We start from the raw sequence: 18,733 nt of genomic DNA, 5'->3' as shown, positions 1-18,733 counted from the left end.
TTACTCTTTCCAGCCCCCAAATTTTGTTGTTCTCATTTCTACCCTATCTAAAATGACCTCTCAACTCATTATTGTCTGTCACAACACCTATCTCGACTTCACAACAGTCATCTTAATCTTTAATTTTATTATTTTCTTATTTATTACCTATCTCTGCCACTAGACTCTTAGCTCTCTGAGGGAAGACCATGTTTGTCTTGTTTTTATTTATTCTTCATGCTTATCACAGCACCATACTTATGGGAGGGATTACAACACAAGGGCCAAGGATATAGGCTCTCAAGAGTTTGGGGTCAAATCCCATTTTTTGTAAATATATAGCCTTGGATAAATAATCTACCAATGGCTCATTTTCTTCCTCAGCAAAAATGGGCTAATAATACACCTCTCTGCTAGAATATTTGGGATGATGTAAGGAGATAATCCAGGTAATGACATGATGCTTAGTCTGCGCCTGGTACCGGGTAAGCAACCATTACATACTAAGTTAGGTAGATGCGGGATAAAAAAAAAAACAATTATGTGCCCTAACATTTTTTGGTTTGAAAATATGGTCATGATATATATTTCATACTTAGATGAGTTTTGGACATGTGTTCTGTCTACTTTTATTCAATTAATAATCTCAGGGTGTTCTGTTACCTTTTCCTCAACAGGATATCTATCACGAGGGTCACCGCTGACATCTCACTGGCCAAACGCTCTGTGTTAAACAATCCCAGTAAGCACGCAATAATAGAGAGATCCAACACAAGGTCAAGCTTAGGTAAGTCTGGGCGCTGCTCATGAGCTTCTCTCCTGAGGCTGCCAATGAGAAGATCCAACTAGATGATAATTCCATGTGTCTTAGAGCAGAGGAGAAACAGACACATGTTGCCAGTGAGGGCAATATGCTCCAGTCTTCGTGATTTCATGGAACGGAGCGATTTGTTTTGATAGTTTGAGTTAAAAATTCCACAGGCTGTCGGCATTAATGTTTCGGTTGTGGTTTGTTCTCACTAATGTGAGCTTTGGTGTCTACAGACTCGAAAAACTCCTGGCTTTGCATCAGTGATACCATGAACAAGTTTATTCACCTCTTTAAGGCCCAGTTTCCTTATCTAAAAAAAATACATATTAACTATCTTGTAGAATTACTGTAAGGCTTAAACAGAGTGTGTCTTCCATAAATGATGGCTACTATCTGAAATCCCTCAGTAATTGAATTATATCTGTGATTATATCGTAATTAGGATAACGTGTGTGTGTCTGTGTGTGTTGAGACTGATAAAGGATGAAGTCCATTCCTGGCCATTTTCCACTGACTGATCTCGATATTCTTGTTGTACTTGTGAGAACAGCTTAGAGATTTTAGTTAACGTGTTTACAGGGTGTGTCTGGATACTGTTTATTACCATGTACTAATTTGATGAAATGAGACCCTCTGGGAACTATTTCATCTCTTTGGCAAGTGCTTGGAGTTTTAGGTTAATCTCTGTTACGCATGTAACTTACTGTGTTGTTAGGTTTCTGTTTTTATAAAGTGAATTTTCTCAGGGTTGTGTGAGATCTTTGATTTTAGTTAATTTTTTTCTGTTTATATGTTAAATATATGTCTTATATAAACTATAAATATAAATATATAAAAAGATGTAAATATATATCAAATATGTAAATATAAGACTGGCTTTTAACGTAGTTTTTAGTTCATTCTGGAGTATATTATATACATCATAGAGAAACTATTAAAAATAATAAACTTTGTTAGTAATGAATATAATACCTCATAGAATTTGGTGTTCTTCGTCACCTAACAACTCTTCATTGACTAAACTTCAGTAGTATAGCTTTAGAAATATATTGAGGGGAAAATGTGATCATATGTCATGTTAACAGTGATTTCTTTTCACATCCTTATCATCTGTGACCCTTAAAGCTCTTTCTGTACATTTTGATGCTCACGGTAATTGTGACGGAACGCCCATTTCATTGATTCAACTGATTGACAAGGTCAAGCGATGTGTTTGGACTCATCAGTTGAATCAGCATAAGAGATTTGTTTAGATTGCCAAGGCTTTTTGTAACTACTAACTATATATTATTTTAAAATGCACAGACACTGCATATCATGCTAAAGCCTGGGAATAAAAAGATGAATTAGATGAAACCCCTGCCCCCAAGGAGCTTGGTGTAGCAATAAGCAAACTTAACAGCCCATGAAGTAAGAGTGGACAGAAAGGTGGCCGTGCATTGACCTGGTTGCCAAAGATCACGGGGTCATAGGCCCCTGGGCAAGACTTTTCCAGGGAGCTAAGCCTGAGCTGAGACTTGAAGCATGATAGCATTTAACCCCCCAAAAAATGGAAAGGGGTGGCGAAGGTGATAGGGATTTAACACAAGATCATCAAGAGACTTCTGGAAAATGCTGGTGCTTTCCTTTGCCTCAATGTTTGGTTTAAAAAAGAGGGAGGTGGGAGATGACACCAGAAAGAGAGGCAGGGGGAAGATAATAAGGAGTTTGGAGCTGAGGAGTGGGGAGTGAATTCATATGGGGAAGTCGGGGGAGGCCTCTCTGAGAAAGTGACATGTTAGCGGAATGATTTATAGTGTGAATGCCCAGCCTTGCAGCTACCTGAGGAAAGAGTGTTTTGGGCAGAGGGAACTGTAAGTGCAAAGGCCCTGAGGCAGGAGCACGTCTTAGATGTTTGTGGGATAGCAAGGGAGCCAGTGTGACTAGAGAGGGATAAGCAGAGGGAGATGAGGTCAGAGAGACTGTGGAGGGCTTGATCATGTGGCACTTTGCAGGCCTTAGTTGTGGATGTGGTGGGAAGCTGTAGGGGAGCAGAGAAGTGACACAATCTGACTTATGTTTTAGAAGGATCACTAACAGCATGATGGAGAAGAGAATGGACCAGGGCAAGAGTGAAGTGAGGGGAAAATTAGGATTCTGTTGAAGCAGCATCAGAGAGAAATAGTACTCTGTGCAGAAACTAAAACTCTGGTGCCTTTAGAAGAATCCCTGTAGCAGCAGGCCAGACTTGGACAGGGAAGTCATTTACGAGGCTGTTGTTGTCATTCAAGTTAGAGAATAAGTGAGGCCTGAAATAAGACAGTGGCAGAGGGAATGAGAAGAATGAAAGGAATCTAGAGAGAAATAGTCAGGATTTGGCAATCTATTGAATGTGGAACATGAAGGAGAGAACTCCCAGATGATTTCTAAGTTTTTGCTTTGAGGAGCTGGGTGGTTGTTGGTGTTACTCTGGGGCTGAGGGGTTCGGGAAGAGGAGCTTGTGTGAGGTAGTGGTCTGGGGAGGGACATAGGGAAGATGGTGGCTGCATTTGTAAACATGTTGTATTTGCGGTGTTAGGGAGCTTCCAGATATCCAACAGGTAATTGTATACATAGATCTGGAACTCAACAGGGAGGATAAGGCTTAAGATGCCGTCAGTTCTCAATATTCGCACTAGTTATGTTCCATAAGGTCCCCGTGAACACTGAAGTAGCGAATACTGAGCCGTTGCTCTTAGGGAAAAAGCAGGGGGAGGTTCCTGCGAGCCACTGGTCACATTTTCATCAGCTGATCAATGCATAACCTTGTTTTATGCATGCTTCTGTTTAAAGACACCTCCTTTGATGTATACTGTTGATTCGTTGACTTTGAAGTCACGGCTAACAGCTCTATAAATCACGCCTGCACGAAGCTTAGCTAACACATGTTTTCTCCATAAGGCACATCCCAGCCTTCCTGCTCTTAGGAACACGAGACAGCACTACACTACACTGGGAACTGTTTTAAATAGTCAAACCATGGAGGGGGGGGTGGGGAAGGAGCACAAAATGAGAAAAACATGGCACTAAATAGACCAGCAAAAGGACACGTTTACAACATGAGATCCGAAACAGGAAGGCAGAGTGTAACTTGTTTGACCTCAGCTGAGAATGTGTGCATTGGAGAACTCCAGCTTTTTGCCACTGTGTGCATGTCCCTGCACAACTGCAAAATTGCCATGAGTGTTGATTGGGGCTTACAAATTAACTTTGGCCAGTAGGTAACTTTGCAGGTACAGAATCCACAAATCACAAGGATGGCTTGTACTTTATTTTTGGAAGCCATCAGTGTACACATGTAGCCAGAGAAGTGAGTAAAGGCAGGAGGGCAAGGCGAGCCCAGAGCCCTGAAGGGAACTAGCATTTGCCTGGTGGGCAGGGAAAGAAGAGTCTTGAGGAAGAACAGGAAACAGCTGCCAGAGCAGTGCAGGGAAAAGCACTGGAGGAAGAGCACACTGAGGGGAGAGACGTTCTAGTGGTCCAGATGCTAGAGAGGTCAAAGACGACGAAGACTGGCAAAATCTGTTGACTTTCCTGACAGGAAATTTTCATCCTTGACTTGGCACTTCACTCAAATAAAGCAGAGATTCAGAGGAAAGACGGTGGCGGTGGGTCCAGAGGCCACAGAATGGATCGGTGACCCACAGGGGCTACACCTGTCATCTGATCCTAGGAAACTCTGTATGCAAATGCCTTTTCTGATAGTTTCAAGAGGGGGAATGTGTGTGTTATTATTTAACTAATTCTTTGTAAGTGTCAGCATTTTTAGTTTTTCTTATGGTAGCACTAGGACATGGGTAATTTGAAAGAGAAAAATAAGCCAGCAGGAGAATGGTCAGGGGATCCCCCTCCCCTACCAGTGTAACATGTTAGATCACATGTGTGGTGTGTGGACTCTACTGTACAGGAAACGTGTTTAAGTTATAACTTAGTGCAAAACTGACACTTTAATACTCCAGATATGTAAGTATATGCTAGTCTTTAAGATTATTCATAGTACTAAATCCTACCGTTTTTTCCATTTTCTATTTGGTAAAGTTTGCTTTTATCTTTATTTTATACTTCTTGCTTTTCTTAGGTCTTTCCTATTCTTGTTGATTTCAATCTAGCAGATTATTTAGTCTTTGAGTCCATTTCTCGTCTCTAAAATGACACTAATACTGAGAACATATCTCTTAGGATGGTTGTGAGAAGCACATGATACAGTTTGGTGGAGCTTAGTAGCAGATCAGTCCATGGTGGCTTCTATTATTAGTATTTTGTTTGTTTTTTTAAAGATTGGCCCTGAGCTAACATCTGTTGCCAATCCTTTTCTTTCCTTCTTCTCTCCAAAGCCCCCAGTACGTAGTTGTATATTCTAGTTGTAGGTCCTTCTAGTTCTGCTATGTGGGATGCCACCTCAGCATGGTCTGATGAGCAGTGCTAGGTCCACGCACAGGATCTGAACCGGTGAACCCTAGGCCGCCAAAGTGGAGTGCGCGAACTTAACCATTCAGCCATGGGTTGAGTAGTTTTATTTTTAATTTTTCTAATGCAGTGTTAGTTTATGTAATTCTCTTCTATTTTATTCAATAACTAAAATATATGTTATAAATTTAGATCTGATATAAAGAAGAAATATCTCTTATAACTGAAAATTTTAATAACTAGTAAATAAATAAAACCTCACTGGATGGGCTCAATAGAAGAATGGACATGAACTTTGAGGACAGTTCCATTGAAATTATACAGTCTGAACAACAGAGAGAAAAAGATTGAAAGATAATAATAAACAGAGCCTCAGGAAGTGGTGAGACAGTACCAAAAAATCTAGCATCCATGTCATTGAAGTACCAGAAGGAGAGGAGAAAGAGTATGAGGCTGAAAATATACTTGAAGAAATAATGGCTTAAAACCTCATAAGCTTGGCAAAAGACAAAAACCTACAGATTCAAGAAGGTGAATGAATCCTAAATAGGATAAACCCAAAGAAATCCATGCCTATTCATATCATAAGCAAACGACTGAAAATTAGGTAAGAAAAAAAACTTAAAAGCAAACAGAGAAAAATGATACACAACTTATGAGGAAGCAACAATTCAATCAACTGTCAGTTTCTCATCAGAAACCATGGAGAACAGAAGGACATGGAATAATATACTGAAAGTGGTATCAACTCAGAATTATATACTCAGTGAAAATATCCCTCAGGAAGGAAGGTGAAATAAAGACATTTTCAGGTGATAGAATACTTGAAGAATTCACACTGCCAGCAGACCTGCTCTATAAGAATTATCAAAGGAAGTCTTTTAGAAAGAAATGAAATGATACCAGGAGGAAACCTGAAAGATCATGAATGAAGCAACAGAAATGGTAATTATCTAGGTAAATGTAACAAACTGTTCTCCTTTTGAGTTCTTTAAAGTATGTTTGACAGTTAAAAAGCAAAAAGTATAACACTGTCTGATGATATTTTTCAATGTAGGTGGGTATATTATAAGACAAACACAAAGAACGAAGACAAAGGGATCTTTATGGTGGTATGATTTCCAGTTGAAATGGTAAAATATTGATTCTAAGTAGACCATGAAAAGTTAAGTGTATATATATTATAATCCCTAGAGCAGCCACTAAAAAACTGATTGCGGGCCAGCCCAGTGGCACAGCAGTTAAGTGTGCCCATTCCGCTTCAGCGGCCCAGGGTTCACTGGTTCGGATCCCGGGTGCGGACATGGCACCACTTGGCAAAAGCCATGCTGTGGTAGGCGTCCCACATATAGAGTAGAGGAAGATGGGCATGGATGTTAGCTCAGGGCCAGTCTTCCTCAGCAAAAAGAGGAAGATTGGCAGCAGTTAGCTCAGGGCTAATCTTTCTCAAAATAAATAAATAAATAAATAAATAATTTTTTTAAAAAAATGATTGAAAGAAATATAGTAAAAAAATAAAATAGATATATTAAAATGGAATACTAAAAAATGTTCAACTAACCCAAAAGATGACAGGAAAGGGGAAGTAGAGGAAAGAAAAATAAGGGGAATAAACAGAAAACAAATAATAAAATAATAGATGGAAATTTAAACATATCAATAAATACATTAAATGTAAATGGTCTAAACAAACCAACTAAAGTACATTGTAAGAAAGGGTTAAAGAATCATAACTCAATTATATGCTGTCTACAAGAAACTCATTTCAAAGAAAATGATATATGTAGGTTAAAAATAAAAGGATGGAAAAAGGTATACCATGTGAACACTAATCAAAAGAAAGATGGAGTGGTTGTGTTAATATCAGACAGACTAGACTCCAGAGCAAAGGAGATTACCAGGGATAAAGAGGGACATTCATAATGATAAAAGTGTAAATTCACAAAGAAGACAGACGATCCTAACTGTGCATGCACCTAACAATAGATGACCAAAATAGTTCAAATAAACTCTAACAGAACTGAAAGGATAAATCCACAATTATAGGTGGAGATTTCAACACTCCTTTCTCAGTAATTGATAGAACTAGTAGACAGAAGAATCATCAAGGATATAGAAGAACTGAACAGCATCATCAATCAACTGTATTTAATTGACATTTATAGAACATTCCATTCAACAAAAGTAAAATACACATTCTTTTTAAGTTCACATGGAACATTCACCAAGATAGACCATATCCTAAGATATAAAACAAACCTTAACAAATTTGAAAGAATTAAAATCATGCAAAATATGCTCTCGGACCGTAATAGAATTAAACTGGAGATCAATAACAGATAATATAAAAATCTAGAAATACTTAAAAATTAAGCAATATACTTCCAAATAACCCATGCATCAAAGAAGACATCTCTAGAGAATTTAGAAAATATATTGAACTAAGCAAAAATGAAAATAACATATCAAAATTTGTGTGACACAGCTAAAGCAGTACCTGAAGGGCTATTTATAGCATTAAATGTTTATACTGGAAAAGAAGAAAGGTCATATGTCTATAATAAAATGTTAAGAAACTAAAAAAAGAGCAAAATAAACCTAAAGCAACCACAAAGAAGGAAACAATAAAACTTGAGTAGAAATCAGTGAACCTGAAAACAAAAATAGTAGGGAAAAAGCCAATGAAACCAAAAGCAGTTTCTCTGAAAAGATAAATAAAATTGATGAACTTCTAGCTAGACTGACAAAGGAAAACAAGAGAGGACACAAATTACCGTATCATGAATGAAAGAGCAAATAACACTACAGACCCTGCAGACAGTGAAAGCATACAACTCTACAGACATAAAACTGACAACTTAGATGAGATGGACAATTCCTTGAAAACCACAAACCGCCAATACTCACCCTAGAAGAAATAGATAACCTCAATAGTCCTATAACTATTTTTAAAAATTAAACTTGAAGTTAAAAACTTTCCAGAAAAAGAAATCGCCAAGTCAAGATGGTTTCACTGATGAATTCTACCAAACATTTAAAGAAGAAATAATTCCATTTATACACAACATCTTTCAGAAAAGGGGAGGGAACATTTTCCACCTCATTTGAGGAGGCCACTGTTACCTAATTGAACGAAAATTGATACCAAATTGAACAAAGACACTGAAAAAAACGAAAAGAAAATAGCAAACCAATATCCTTCATGAACATAGATGCAAAATCCTCACCAGAATATTAGCAAAACAAATCTAGCAGTTTTTGAAAATAATAACACATGATAACCAAGCGAGGTTTACCCCTGGAATACAAGGCTGGTTCAATTAAAAGGATGAAATACCACCATGCACTTATTAGAATAGCTAAAATAAAATTAAAAAATTGGCAATACTTTGTGCTGGTGAGGGTGCAGAGCCGCTGGAACTCTCACACGTTGTTGGTGGGAATGCAGAATGGTACAGCCACTCTGGAAAATTTGTCAGCGTCTTACACAGTTAAACACACACCTACCTTATGATCCACTCATCCCAGTTATGCAATTTTTTTACCCAAGAGAAAAAAAAAACCCATATTGGACATAAAGACTTGAACATGAATGTTCATAGCAGCCTTATTGGTAGTAATCAAAAACTGGAAACGACTCAAGTGTCCATTAACAGGTGAATACATAAACAAGTCGTGGTATATCCAGACAATGCGAAACCACTGTACTATCGATATACACATGGGTAAATCTTGTAAGAATTATGATGAGTGAAAGAAGCCAAACCAAAAAAGAGTACATACTGCATGATTCCATTTATATAAAACTCTAGGAAATGCAAACTAATCAAGAGTCACAGAAAGCAGGTCTGAGGTTGCCTGGGCTGGGGGAGGGGCAGCAGAAAAGGGTAGGAAGGAGGGCTTACAAAGGAGTGCCAGGAAATTCGGGGGAGTTATAGATATTTCACTACCTTAATTGTGTTCATGGTTTCATGGGTGTGTAAAAATGTCAAAACTTACATAATTGTACCTTTTTAATAGGTACAGTTTAATGTTTAATAAAGCTGTTTTTAAAAATACACCTTCCATGTGACCCAGAAATCACACTCCTAGGTATTTACCCTAGAGAAATCAAAAATTATGTTCACATCAACACTTGCACATGAATCATTATACAAGCTCTATTCATAATATCTAAAGACTGGAAACAACCCACATATCTTTCAGTGGGTGAATATATAAAGTGTGGTATATCTATACAGTAAAATACTACTGCTTGGCAGTAAAAAGGAGCAAACTATTGAAACAAGCAACAACTTGGATGAATCACCAGTTAAGACGTCAGTCTGGAAAGGTTGCATACTCTATGATTTCATTTATATGACTTTCTTGAAAAGCCAAAATCTAGTGACAAACATCGGTGGTTGCTGGGGGAGGGGGCGAGTACAAAGGGAAAGCACGAAGTTGCTTTGGGAGGAATGGAACTGTTCTGTATCCAAAGGGTGGCAGCGGTTCCACAAAAGCATACGTGTGCTAAAATCCATATAACTGCACATCCTCAAGAATTCAATATTACTCTACATTAATTTAAAATTTAAAAACCCACTTGAATCTGTTTCTATAATGAGCCTTGTGAGAAATGAGCACTGTAAGAAAAGCAGTTGGATAAGAAAATTCACTTTTCCTATCCTCTACCAGCTTCTCAGTTTTATGGTGCTATAATCTGGGATTTTAATGATAGACTTTTCCTAAGTGGTGGATGTTTTTTCGAAATTAATTGAATTTAATGAAAAAGTTAAAATACAATAAAATACCCTGCCCTGACCCATAAAGTCTCTTCAGTGACTTCTACCTACCCCTACCTCTCTCTATCCCCCCTCCTCCATCTTTCTCCCCCCTCCCCCCACAGCCCAAATTTTTAGCTTTCCACAGTTAGTGTCTCCATTCCACTCACCTTTCACTCTCCAGCTGATTCCAAACTTGTTTCTACTTTTATTACTCCACCAAAAAAGCTAGTGCTAAAGAAGGTACCAGTAACCTCCATGTTACTAGTCCAATGGACGCATTTCAACTCTATCTTCCTTGACTTGGCAGTCCCATGTGAGAGGGCTGACTTCTCTCTCCCTGAAGCTCCCTCTCCTTTGGATTCCTCAACACCGTTGATTCTGGCCCTCCCGCCTTTCCTCTTTGCAGCCTTGTCCTACCTGGCCTTTACGTGTTAGGAATTCTTAATTCTTCATCTTGGGTCCTCTTATATCTATCGTGTGTTCTCTCTCTAGGCAAAACTATTCATACCTATAGGTTATTTACCTCCTATATTCAGATGGCTCACAATTTGTATCCCAAACTGGATAGGTCCTTTAATCTTCAGAATTATGTATCCTACTTGTCTGTGTTGCCTGGTATATTCCTCAAACTTAGCATATGCTAAAGAGAATTTATAATGTTTCCCATATTCTGAATTTTCTAGGGTTTCTTATCTGAGTAATGCAAGTCAGGTTGCCTATCTCCATTCTGAAAGCCAGGAAACTCTGGAGCCATCTTGATACTTGAGTTCTCTCACTTCCTTTTCCCAGCATATCTCCAGGTCTTGTCAGTTTCATCTCCTAAATGTCAGATCTGTCTGATTATATACAGGGTTTGAACCACTGCTCCAGTTCAAAGTACACTGAGCACTGTAATTGCTTCCCAGCTATTTTGACCTTTATCTCTTAGTTCTTCAGACGGGAGCCAGCAAAATCTTTTCAAAAAGCAAATCTGTTCATGGCACATCCTTGCCTAAAACCTTAAATATCTCTTCCTTCTTCTTAGACTAGAACAAAACTCCTTAACCGCACATGTCCGAACCTCTCAGCCTCACTCCACACCATGCTCTGCCTTTCTCCCTCCCCTGGAACCATACCGTCTGTATTAGTCTACCCAGGCAGCCATAACAGAATGCCACAGTCTGGGTGGCTGGAACACATTTATTTCTCACAATTCTGGAGGCTGGAAGTCCAAGACCACAGTGTCAGCAGGTCTGTTTCTCCTAGGGCCCCTCTCCTTGGCTTGCAGATGGCCACCTTCTCGCTGTGTCCTCACACGGCCTTTCCTCTGTGTGCACATATCCCTGGTGTCTCCTTCTCTTCTTAGGAGGACACCAGTCACATTGATTTAGGGCCCCATCTTCTCAGCATCATTTTAACTTAATCACCTTTTTGACGGTCCTATCTCCAAATATAGTCTCATGGATTAGAGGCTACCCATGTGAGCACCTTTAACGCTACCTCTTGAAAGGCCCTCTCTCCAAATCTGTTTGAGGTACTCAGGGTTGGTACTTCCAACATATGAATTTTGGGTGGGAGTAACGGGACACAATTCAGCCCACAACACGGTCTTTCAATCTTTCGTTCAGTCCTGTTTGTCTGCCATGGAACCTTTGCACCTGCTGTTCCCACTTCTTTGATGCAGTTCCCTCCTGTACGTCACAGCACCTGTGACTCCCCTTTGTATCACTGAAAGGCTGTGATTTTACACGCATTGAGTGAGTGATTACCATCTGTCTCTCCGCTCGATTATAAGCCCTGAGTTCAGGGATTGCATCTCTTTTGGCTCATCATTGCTTCCCCGTACATGCCGCAGTCACAGGCACAAAGTAGGCACTTCGTAAAATATGATTGGATGGGAAGGCGGTCACCCCGTGATGCTGCCTCCCCTCCCACCCCGCCGTGATTTTGTGGCCTTTGTGTTTATGCAGACTCAGAAAATGGCTTTGTACTCAGCGTTTGCTGTACATCAGAGTTTTGTGCTTGCTCTGGGGCAAACCAGTTATTTCCTATCGTGGTACACTTTTAAGCTGTCGTTTTGCTGACATTAAGGATATATTGAAGTTTTAGGGGGAGGAGGATTATTGTTACTATATTGCTCCCTAAGAGGATAAACTATCTGTATTGAAGTATCAACACTAAAATCTTTGCTTATATTAAAGGCAATTTTCTTACCGTTTAAACCACTTCCATGTAGCATATTTTTCTAAGTCTGCATGACAGGTTCTCTATCGTGTTGTCTATTTTTAAAAAGTATGAACACTTCACACATCTAACTCAAATTAAATCAGTGCTTATGTTTCAATATTTGTGAGCAGCTGGAGAGTGTGTGTCGGAGGAATGGTAAACAATTGCACTGGGTTTTGGGGCAGAGACAATGACTAAGAACTTCTTTTAAGCATTATTTATTAGCTTGCAACTTCTGTTAACCCAAGGGTGGGTAGGAGTGAACGTGGGGAGCTTATTTTAAAAGCATCTTTTTTTCTTATATATATTTAATAGAAATTAAATTTGAGAAAATTTACTTTAAGTTTAATAGATGAGATCAATTGCAGCAATTATTTCCAAAGGATGAAAGATCCAGTACATTGAAAATATAATTTGATAGATAGAAATTTGCTTTATGCAGAAGTTTTTAGAAAACATTCATTGCATAAACAAAAGTATAGCGTGTTGCCTTTGGACTTCGTGATGCTAATGTACCATTGTGTGAAGAAAAAGGATGCTGAAAACTGAAGCGTTAAAGTTTGTCCTCAGATTTTGGGGGTGCTACAGGACATCTTTGCATGTGTGATGGCTTTATATAGGCTCATAAAAGTTTTAACTTATCTCAATGGTAATATTGGTCAAGCATCATAATTTAAAATATCTACTGTTTCTACTTTTCAAACTTGGAGAAGGCAAATAAAGACTATTATACTCCTAAAAGTAAAAAATATTACTTGAATTTAAATAGTAAAGGGTATGGTGGTACAATTATTTGCCAATTCCAAATAGAAACTTTTAAAAGTAATAAATTTAGATAATTACAGTAATGCTTTATAAGGGAATTCACCCTGGAGTTTCTTTAAACTGCCTGACTTTATACTACCTTCACATTATGGTTTGGTTTTACCACAAGCAACTTTCCAGGGAGAATTTAGGGAAATACGGTACATCTTTGCACACATTTGTATGCAAATATGTGGTTGTGGTACATAATTGTACCACTCAACAGCAAAAACCATGTACTGGAAGTGGTAAAATATTGAGTGAATAAAACAGTAAAGGAAGTGGAGCTAGGTATTAGCTGTACACATGGCAACTGTTGCAACTGATAGCATGCAGGGAGAAAAGAAAGGCATTTACTTTGTATGTTAGCAATACAGGCAGTCAGATAATAATGTTCACAACTTGGTACATATCTTTAACTCAGGTGAAGGGCCAACTTAGATAATTTCTGAAAAGTTTGTCAAATTTATTCCTTGTGGTGATGGAACTGTTCTGTCTCTTGACTGTGGTGGTGGATACATGAACCTCCCATGTGATAAAATTGTACAGAGCTAAATACACACACACAGATGAATACAAGCAAAACTGGGGAAATCTTAAGATTGGCAAATTGTATCAATATTAATATCCTTGTGATATTGTGCTATAGTTTTACAGGATGTTCCCACTGCAGGAAACTGGGTAAAGGGTATAAGGGATCTTTCTGTATTATTTCTTACAACTGTGTGTGAATCTACAGTTATCTGAATAAAAGTTTCACTTTTAAAAAGTTAATCACAGGTTAACAGCACCAGGGACTTTAGAACTGGCATGACAAATCGAGAGATCATCTAGATCAGTGCTTCTCAAAGTGTGGTCTCCAAATGAACAGCATCAGCATCATGGGGCATTAGTTAGGAATCCCAACCTACTGAATCTGAAACTCTGGAGGTGGGGCCCTACAATCTCTTTTAACAGACCTGCCAGGTGATTCTACTATATGCTAAAGTTTCACAATTACTGATCTCGGTCAAGGCCATCACTGTATGGTAAAGAGCTGAGAGCCACAGGAAGTGAAAGGATCTGTGTAGCTAAGGCACCTGCTAAGTTATAAAGCCAATACACTGGATGTCCTGACTACCATCCAAGATTTTTCCATCGAGCGCGCCATCTTGCAGGGATGTTGACTGCATTTACTTGACCATTTGCCTTCTCTTAGGAAGAGAGAAAACAAATAATTTATGGAGATTGAAGGACTGATGATAGAAGGCTATAAATTAGCCTTGCTGTAATGTGGAATTTATGGGACTAGTTCATCTTTTGAATTTCATTTCTTCCCTCCTTTTGACTTATCCATTACCAGGGTAGCTGTCTGCTTGAGAAATTAGCACAATTTTTATTTCACAACATTGCTCTGATGGCCCAGCTATAGCAATATCTCCACCCAAGGGGAGTACTTCATCTAAATATTATCTTAGTAGTCAAATCGTTTTTCATATTTTTAAAGATTTATTTAATGACTCTCTTCTTCAACAGCAGCTTTTGCCTACTACGTTTATTTAAGAAGTGATCTTATTACCTTATTTAATTGACTCATTGTTTCAACATACTTTTTGAGTGCCAATGAGATACCAGGCATTGAACTGAAGGAAGGAATAGAAATAATTATGTATTGTTTCCAGTTTTCGGCCAGTTCACTACCTATTGGAAAAGTTCTTGATCACATCATTGAGATACAGTGAGATAAGTGTTAACAGAGGAAGGTACAAAGCTATCCTTGAGATTTATTAAGCACTTACTATGGGCCAGGCACTGTAATAGATGCTTTTGCATGTTGATTCATTTAGTCCTCATTTCCATTTTGCAGATAAGAATATTTAGGCTCCCATAAGTTGAGCACGATATCCAAAGATCACACAGTTCCATGAAGTGACGAAACCTAGTTTCTGCCCCAGGCCACTTTGTTGCACTGGAGTGGGAGCACAGAGACAGAGGAAGCTTGGGGGAAGGAAGAGGTGGTTAGAAAGGGATTTAGTGTCAACCTTAAAAATAAAACAGCCAGTTATTTTACCAGCAAAGTAAGTTTATTCAGGAATAGCCAAAGAATTGCAATTTGGGATATGCATGCTATGACAGACCATATGCAAATCCAACGAACAGGGGAGAGGAACACTATTTTATAGAGAAAGACAGGAAATTGGGAGGGGTTGTTTTGAAGGGATGTCCACTAGAGAAAAGCACCAGTTCAGGGTAGTGATGATTTCTCATAGGCTGAGTTGCTGGAGTAGTTGATTTCTCTTTGGGATGCAGTGTACATTTCTTCCTGTAATTAATGATTCTTTCCTGTTGAGGAGACTTTTGTTGGCATCTGTAATTGACTATCTTTCCTGTAATTGATTCCATGTGGTACTGCATGGGCACTCCCCCTTCTAGCCTCCTGACTCAATTTTAAATGGGTTCCTTTTCTTAATTTCCACAACAAATTTCCTTTTTTAAAGACAAGTAAGGCACTTCTCAAAATCAGAGTTTTGTGCTTAGTAGTTGTGAAAATGGAATTGGAATTACCATTAAATAACTAATCCTAGAGCTGCCTGAAGGTCTTATTAATTCCTGACCACTTAGATGTCCCCCAACACTAGCCACAATGAAAATAACAGCCTCCTTTCTCTGTTTTTTCAGTAGTGTTTGATTACAGAAACTTCTTTCCACACAAGTTAACATGCCTTCTTTCTCATCTTGGGGAAAACATTATGATTGTTCCTGGGTTTGGCTTTTAGATATCAGAGATATAAAGCATAGACAAAAATGTTACTCATTTTATCAGCACTGGTTTTAATTCAAAGGGTACAAGAGACTGTGGGATGTGAAGAGATGAATAAGGTGCCCTGTCTTCAAGATACTGAGTGTGCATTCCTTCTCTAGTTCAGACAACTCTGTCTCTAACTCGAATTGAAGCCGTCTTTTCAGTTTCAGAAATGAATGTCGGGAGAGTCTTTGACTTTTCTTTTTTGAAATAAATTCTGACCATGTTGTACTCTGTCAAAGGAGAATCCCTAGTATGGATACATTGCTTTCTGAAGGCATCATTTTTACCTGGAAGTCAAAATAAAAGTATTTTCTTCAGAATTTATTGGTTATCTTTCCTTAAAGTCTATTTACTAATAGGTCGCATTGGGATTCTGAAGAGCCGCTTTAAAATCTTTTAAAATATCTCATTTTTCTCGTTCATTTAAAAAGTGTAAAATGTTTATGTATGTAAGAATATTATATACAAATATGTAAGTATATATGCACATATATATACATAATACATTGACATACAGTAATAGAAGTAATTTCTGGATATTTGATAAGATGATGGGTTACTTTCTCATGTTTATCTGTTATCCAGATTTTATACAATGAACACATATTACATTTACATTTATAACCAGTAAAAGAAAAATATGGTGCTCAAACCTCTAAAAACATGAAGTTATAGCTAAGGTGTAGGATTCTGTGACTGAGAATAGCTGTTATTAACTGAGTACACAGATGAAAGTCTTTGTGATCGAATCTCTCTTTTTCATTGATCTAATCAACATAAAACATTCGTTTCAGGTGTATAACATAATGATTCGATATACGTATCTATTGTGAAATGATTACCACAATAAGTCGTTAACCTCCATCACCACATGTAATTTTTTCTTGATGAGAACTTTAAAATCTACTTTGTTAGGGGCTGGCCCCGTGGCCGAGTGGTTAAGTTTGCGCGCTCCGCTGCAGGCGGCCCAGTGTTTCGTTGGTTCGAATCCTGGGCGCGGACATGGCACTGCTCATCAGACCACGCTGAGGCAGCGTCCCACATGCCACAACTAGAAGGACCCACAACCAAGAATATACGACTATGTACAGGGGGCTTTGGGGAGAAAAAGGAAAAAATAAAATCTTAAAAAAAAAAAAAATCTACTTTGTTAGCAACTTTCAAATATGCAATACAGTATTATTAACTGTAGTTGCTATGCTGTACATTACATCCCCAGGACCCATTTATTTTATAACCGGAAACTTGTACCTTTTGAACACCTCCACCATTTTACCCGTCTCCTACCCCAACCTCTGGCAACCACCAATCTGTTGTCTGGTATCTGAGTTTTTGTTCTGTTTTGTTTTGTTTTAACTTGGATTCCATATATAAGTGAGATCATATTTGTCTTTTTCTCTGTCTCTGAAATAAATTGCCTTTATTTCACTTCGTAATGCCCTCAAGGTCCGTGTTGTTGCAAATGGCAAGATTTCATTCTTTTGATGGCTATTAGTCAAATATGTACCACATTTTCTTTATCCATTCATCCCTTGATGGATGCTTAGATTGTTTCCATGTCTTGGCTATTGTAAATAATGCTGCAATGAACATGGGGATACAGATATCTTTTCAAATTAGTGTTTTTCTTTCCTTCAGATACCCAGAAGTAGAATTACTGGATCATATACTAGTCCTATTTTTAATTTTTTGAGGAGCCTCCATACTATTTTCCATAGTGGCTGCACCAGTTTACATTCCCACCAACAGTACACAAGGGTTCCCTTTTCTCCACATCCTTGTCAACACTTGTTATTTCTTGTCTTTTTGATAATAGCCATTCTAACAGGTGTGAGGTGATAACTCATGGTTTGGATCTGCATTTCCCAGATGATTAGTGATGCTGAGCACCTTTTCATGTACCTGTCGGCCATCTGTATGTCTTCTTTGGAGAAACGTCTATTCAGATCCTCTACCCATTTTTTAAACAGATTGTTTCTATTTTAGCTATTGAGTTGTGTGAGTTCTTTCTATATTTTTGAGATTAACCCCTTATCAGATATATGATTTGCAAATATTTTCTCCATTCAGTAGGTTGCCTTTTCATTTTTGTTGATGGTTTCTTTGGCTGTGCAGAAGCTTTTTAGTTTGATGTAGTCCCACTTGTTTATAATAGTTCATTGGTAGTGTATGCAACAGATTTTGCTATACTGATTTTGTATCCTGCAACTTTACTCAATTCGTTTATTCTAACAGTCTTTTGGGGGAATCTTTAGGGTTTTCTATAGATAATATCATGTCATCTGTGAACAGTGACAGTGTTACTTCCTCCTTTCTAATTTGGATGCCTCTTATTTCTGTTTCCTGCCTAATTGCTCCAGCCAGGACTTCCAATACAATGTTGAATAAAAGTGGTGAGAGTGGGCATCTTTGCCTAGTTTGTTCCTGATTTTTAAAGAAAAAGCTTTCGGCCTTTCACTGTTGAATATGATGTTAGCTGTGGGTTGATCCAATTTCTTAATGTTTACAGTAAATATTAATTTAGATTGGAACTTGATTGTTTGGGGGGGGGTCAGTGGCCATGAAAACATTCATAGGACACAAAGAAGAAGCAAGGTTACAGCAAGTATAAAAATTTAAAGATCAACAGAGAAGAGAGAAACAATAGTGTTAGTAATTACTTTATAATTATTATGAAAAGAATTATCAGAATATAATTTTTATTTTAATAACTGTTATTAAAGGAAATTCAAACAAATAAAGAGTAAAAACCCTCAGGCTCATCACTCAGTTTCAGCTCTCATCTAGTCAGTCAATATTGTCATTTCCAGCCTGCTCCTTACTCCCCCGACTGTTCCTGGATTATTTTGAAGCAAATCTCAGATATCATATGGTTTTATCTGTAAATATTTCAGTATGTATTTCTAGATATTAGGGACTCTTTATTTAAATCATAACTATAATGCCATTATCCTACCT

At 38.0% G+C, this 18,733-nt stretch overlaps 1 protein-coding gene across 6 annotated transcripts in view; it reads left to right on the top strand.

Moving 5' to 3' along the window:
• CACNB2 (calcium voltage-gated channel auxiliary subunit beta 2) overlaps positions 1 to 18,733 on the top strand; it is a 351,929-nt gene that overhangs the window by 325,517 nt on the left and 7,679 nt on the right. For all 6 annotated transcript variants that reach the window (XM_046679148.1, XM_046679150.1, XM_046679147.1 and 3 more), the window contains one exon: positions 657 to 766. In XM_046679148.1, coding sequence (XP_046535104.1) covers positions 657 to 766 — 110 coding nt within the window. The remainder of the gene's footprint in view (positions 1 to 656; positions 767 to 18,733) is intronic.

This window comes from Equus quagga, chromosome 12 (genome assembly GCF_021613505.1).
Source record: "Equus quagga isolate Etosha38 chromosome 12, UCLA_HA_Equagga_1.0, whole genome shotgun sequence".
Classification (NCBI taxonomy): Eukaryota; Metazoa; Chordata; class Mammalia; order Perissodactyla; family Equidae; genus Equus; species Equus quagga.
Note: the sequence above shows the minus strand (reverse complement) of the source record. Positions and strands in the feature narration are given on the sequence as shown.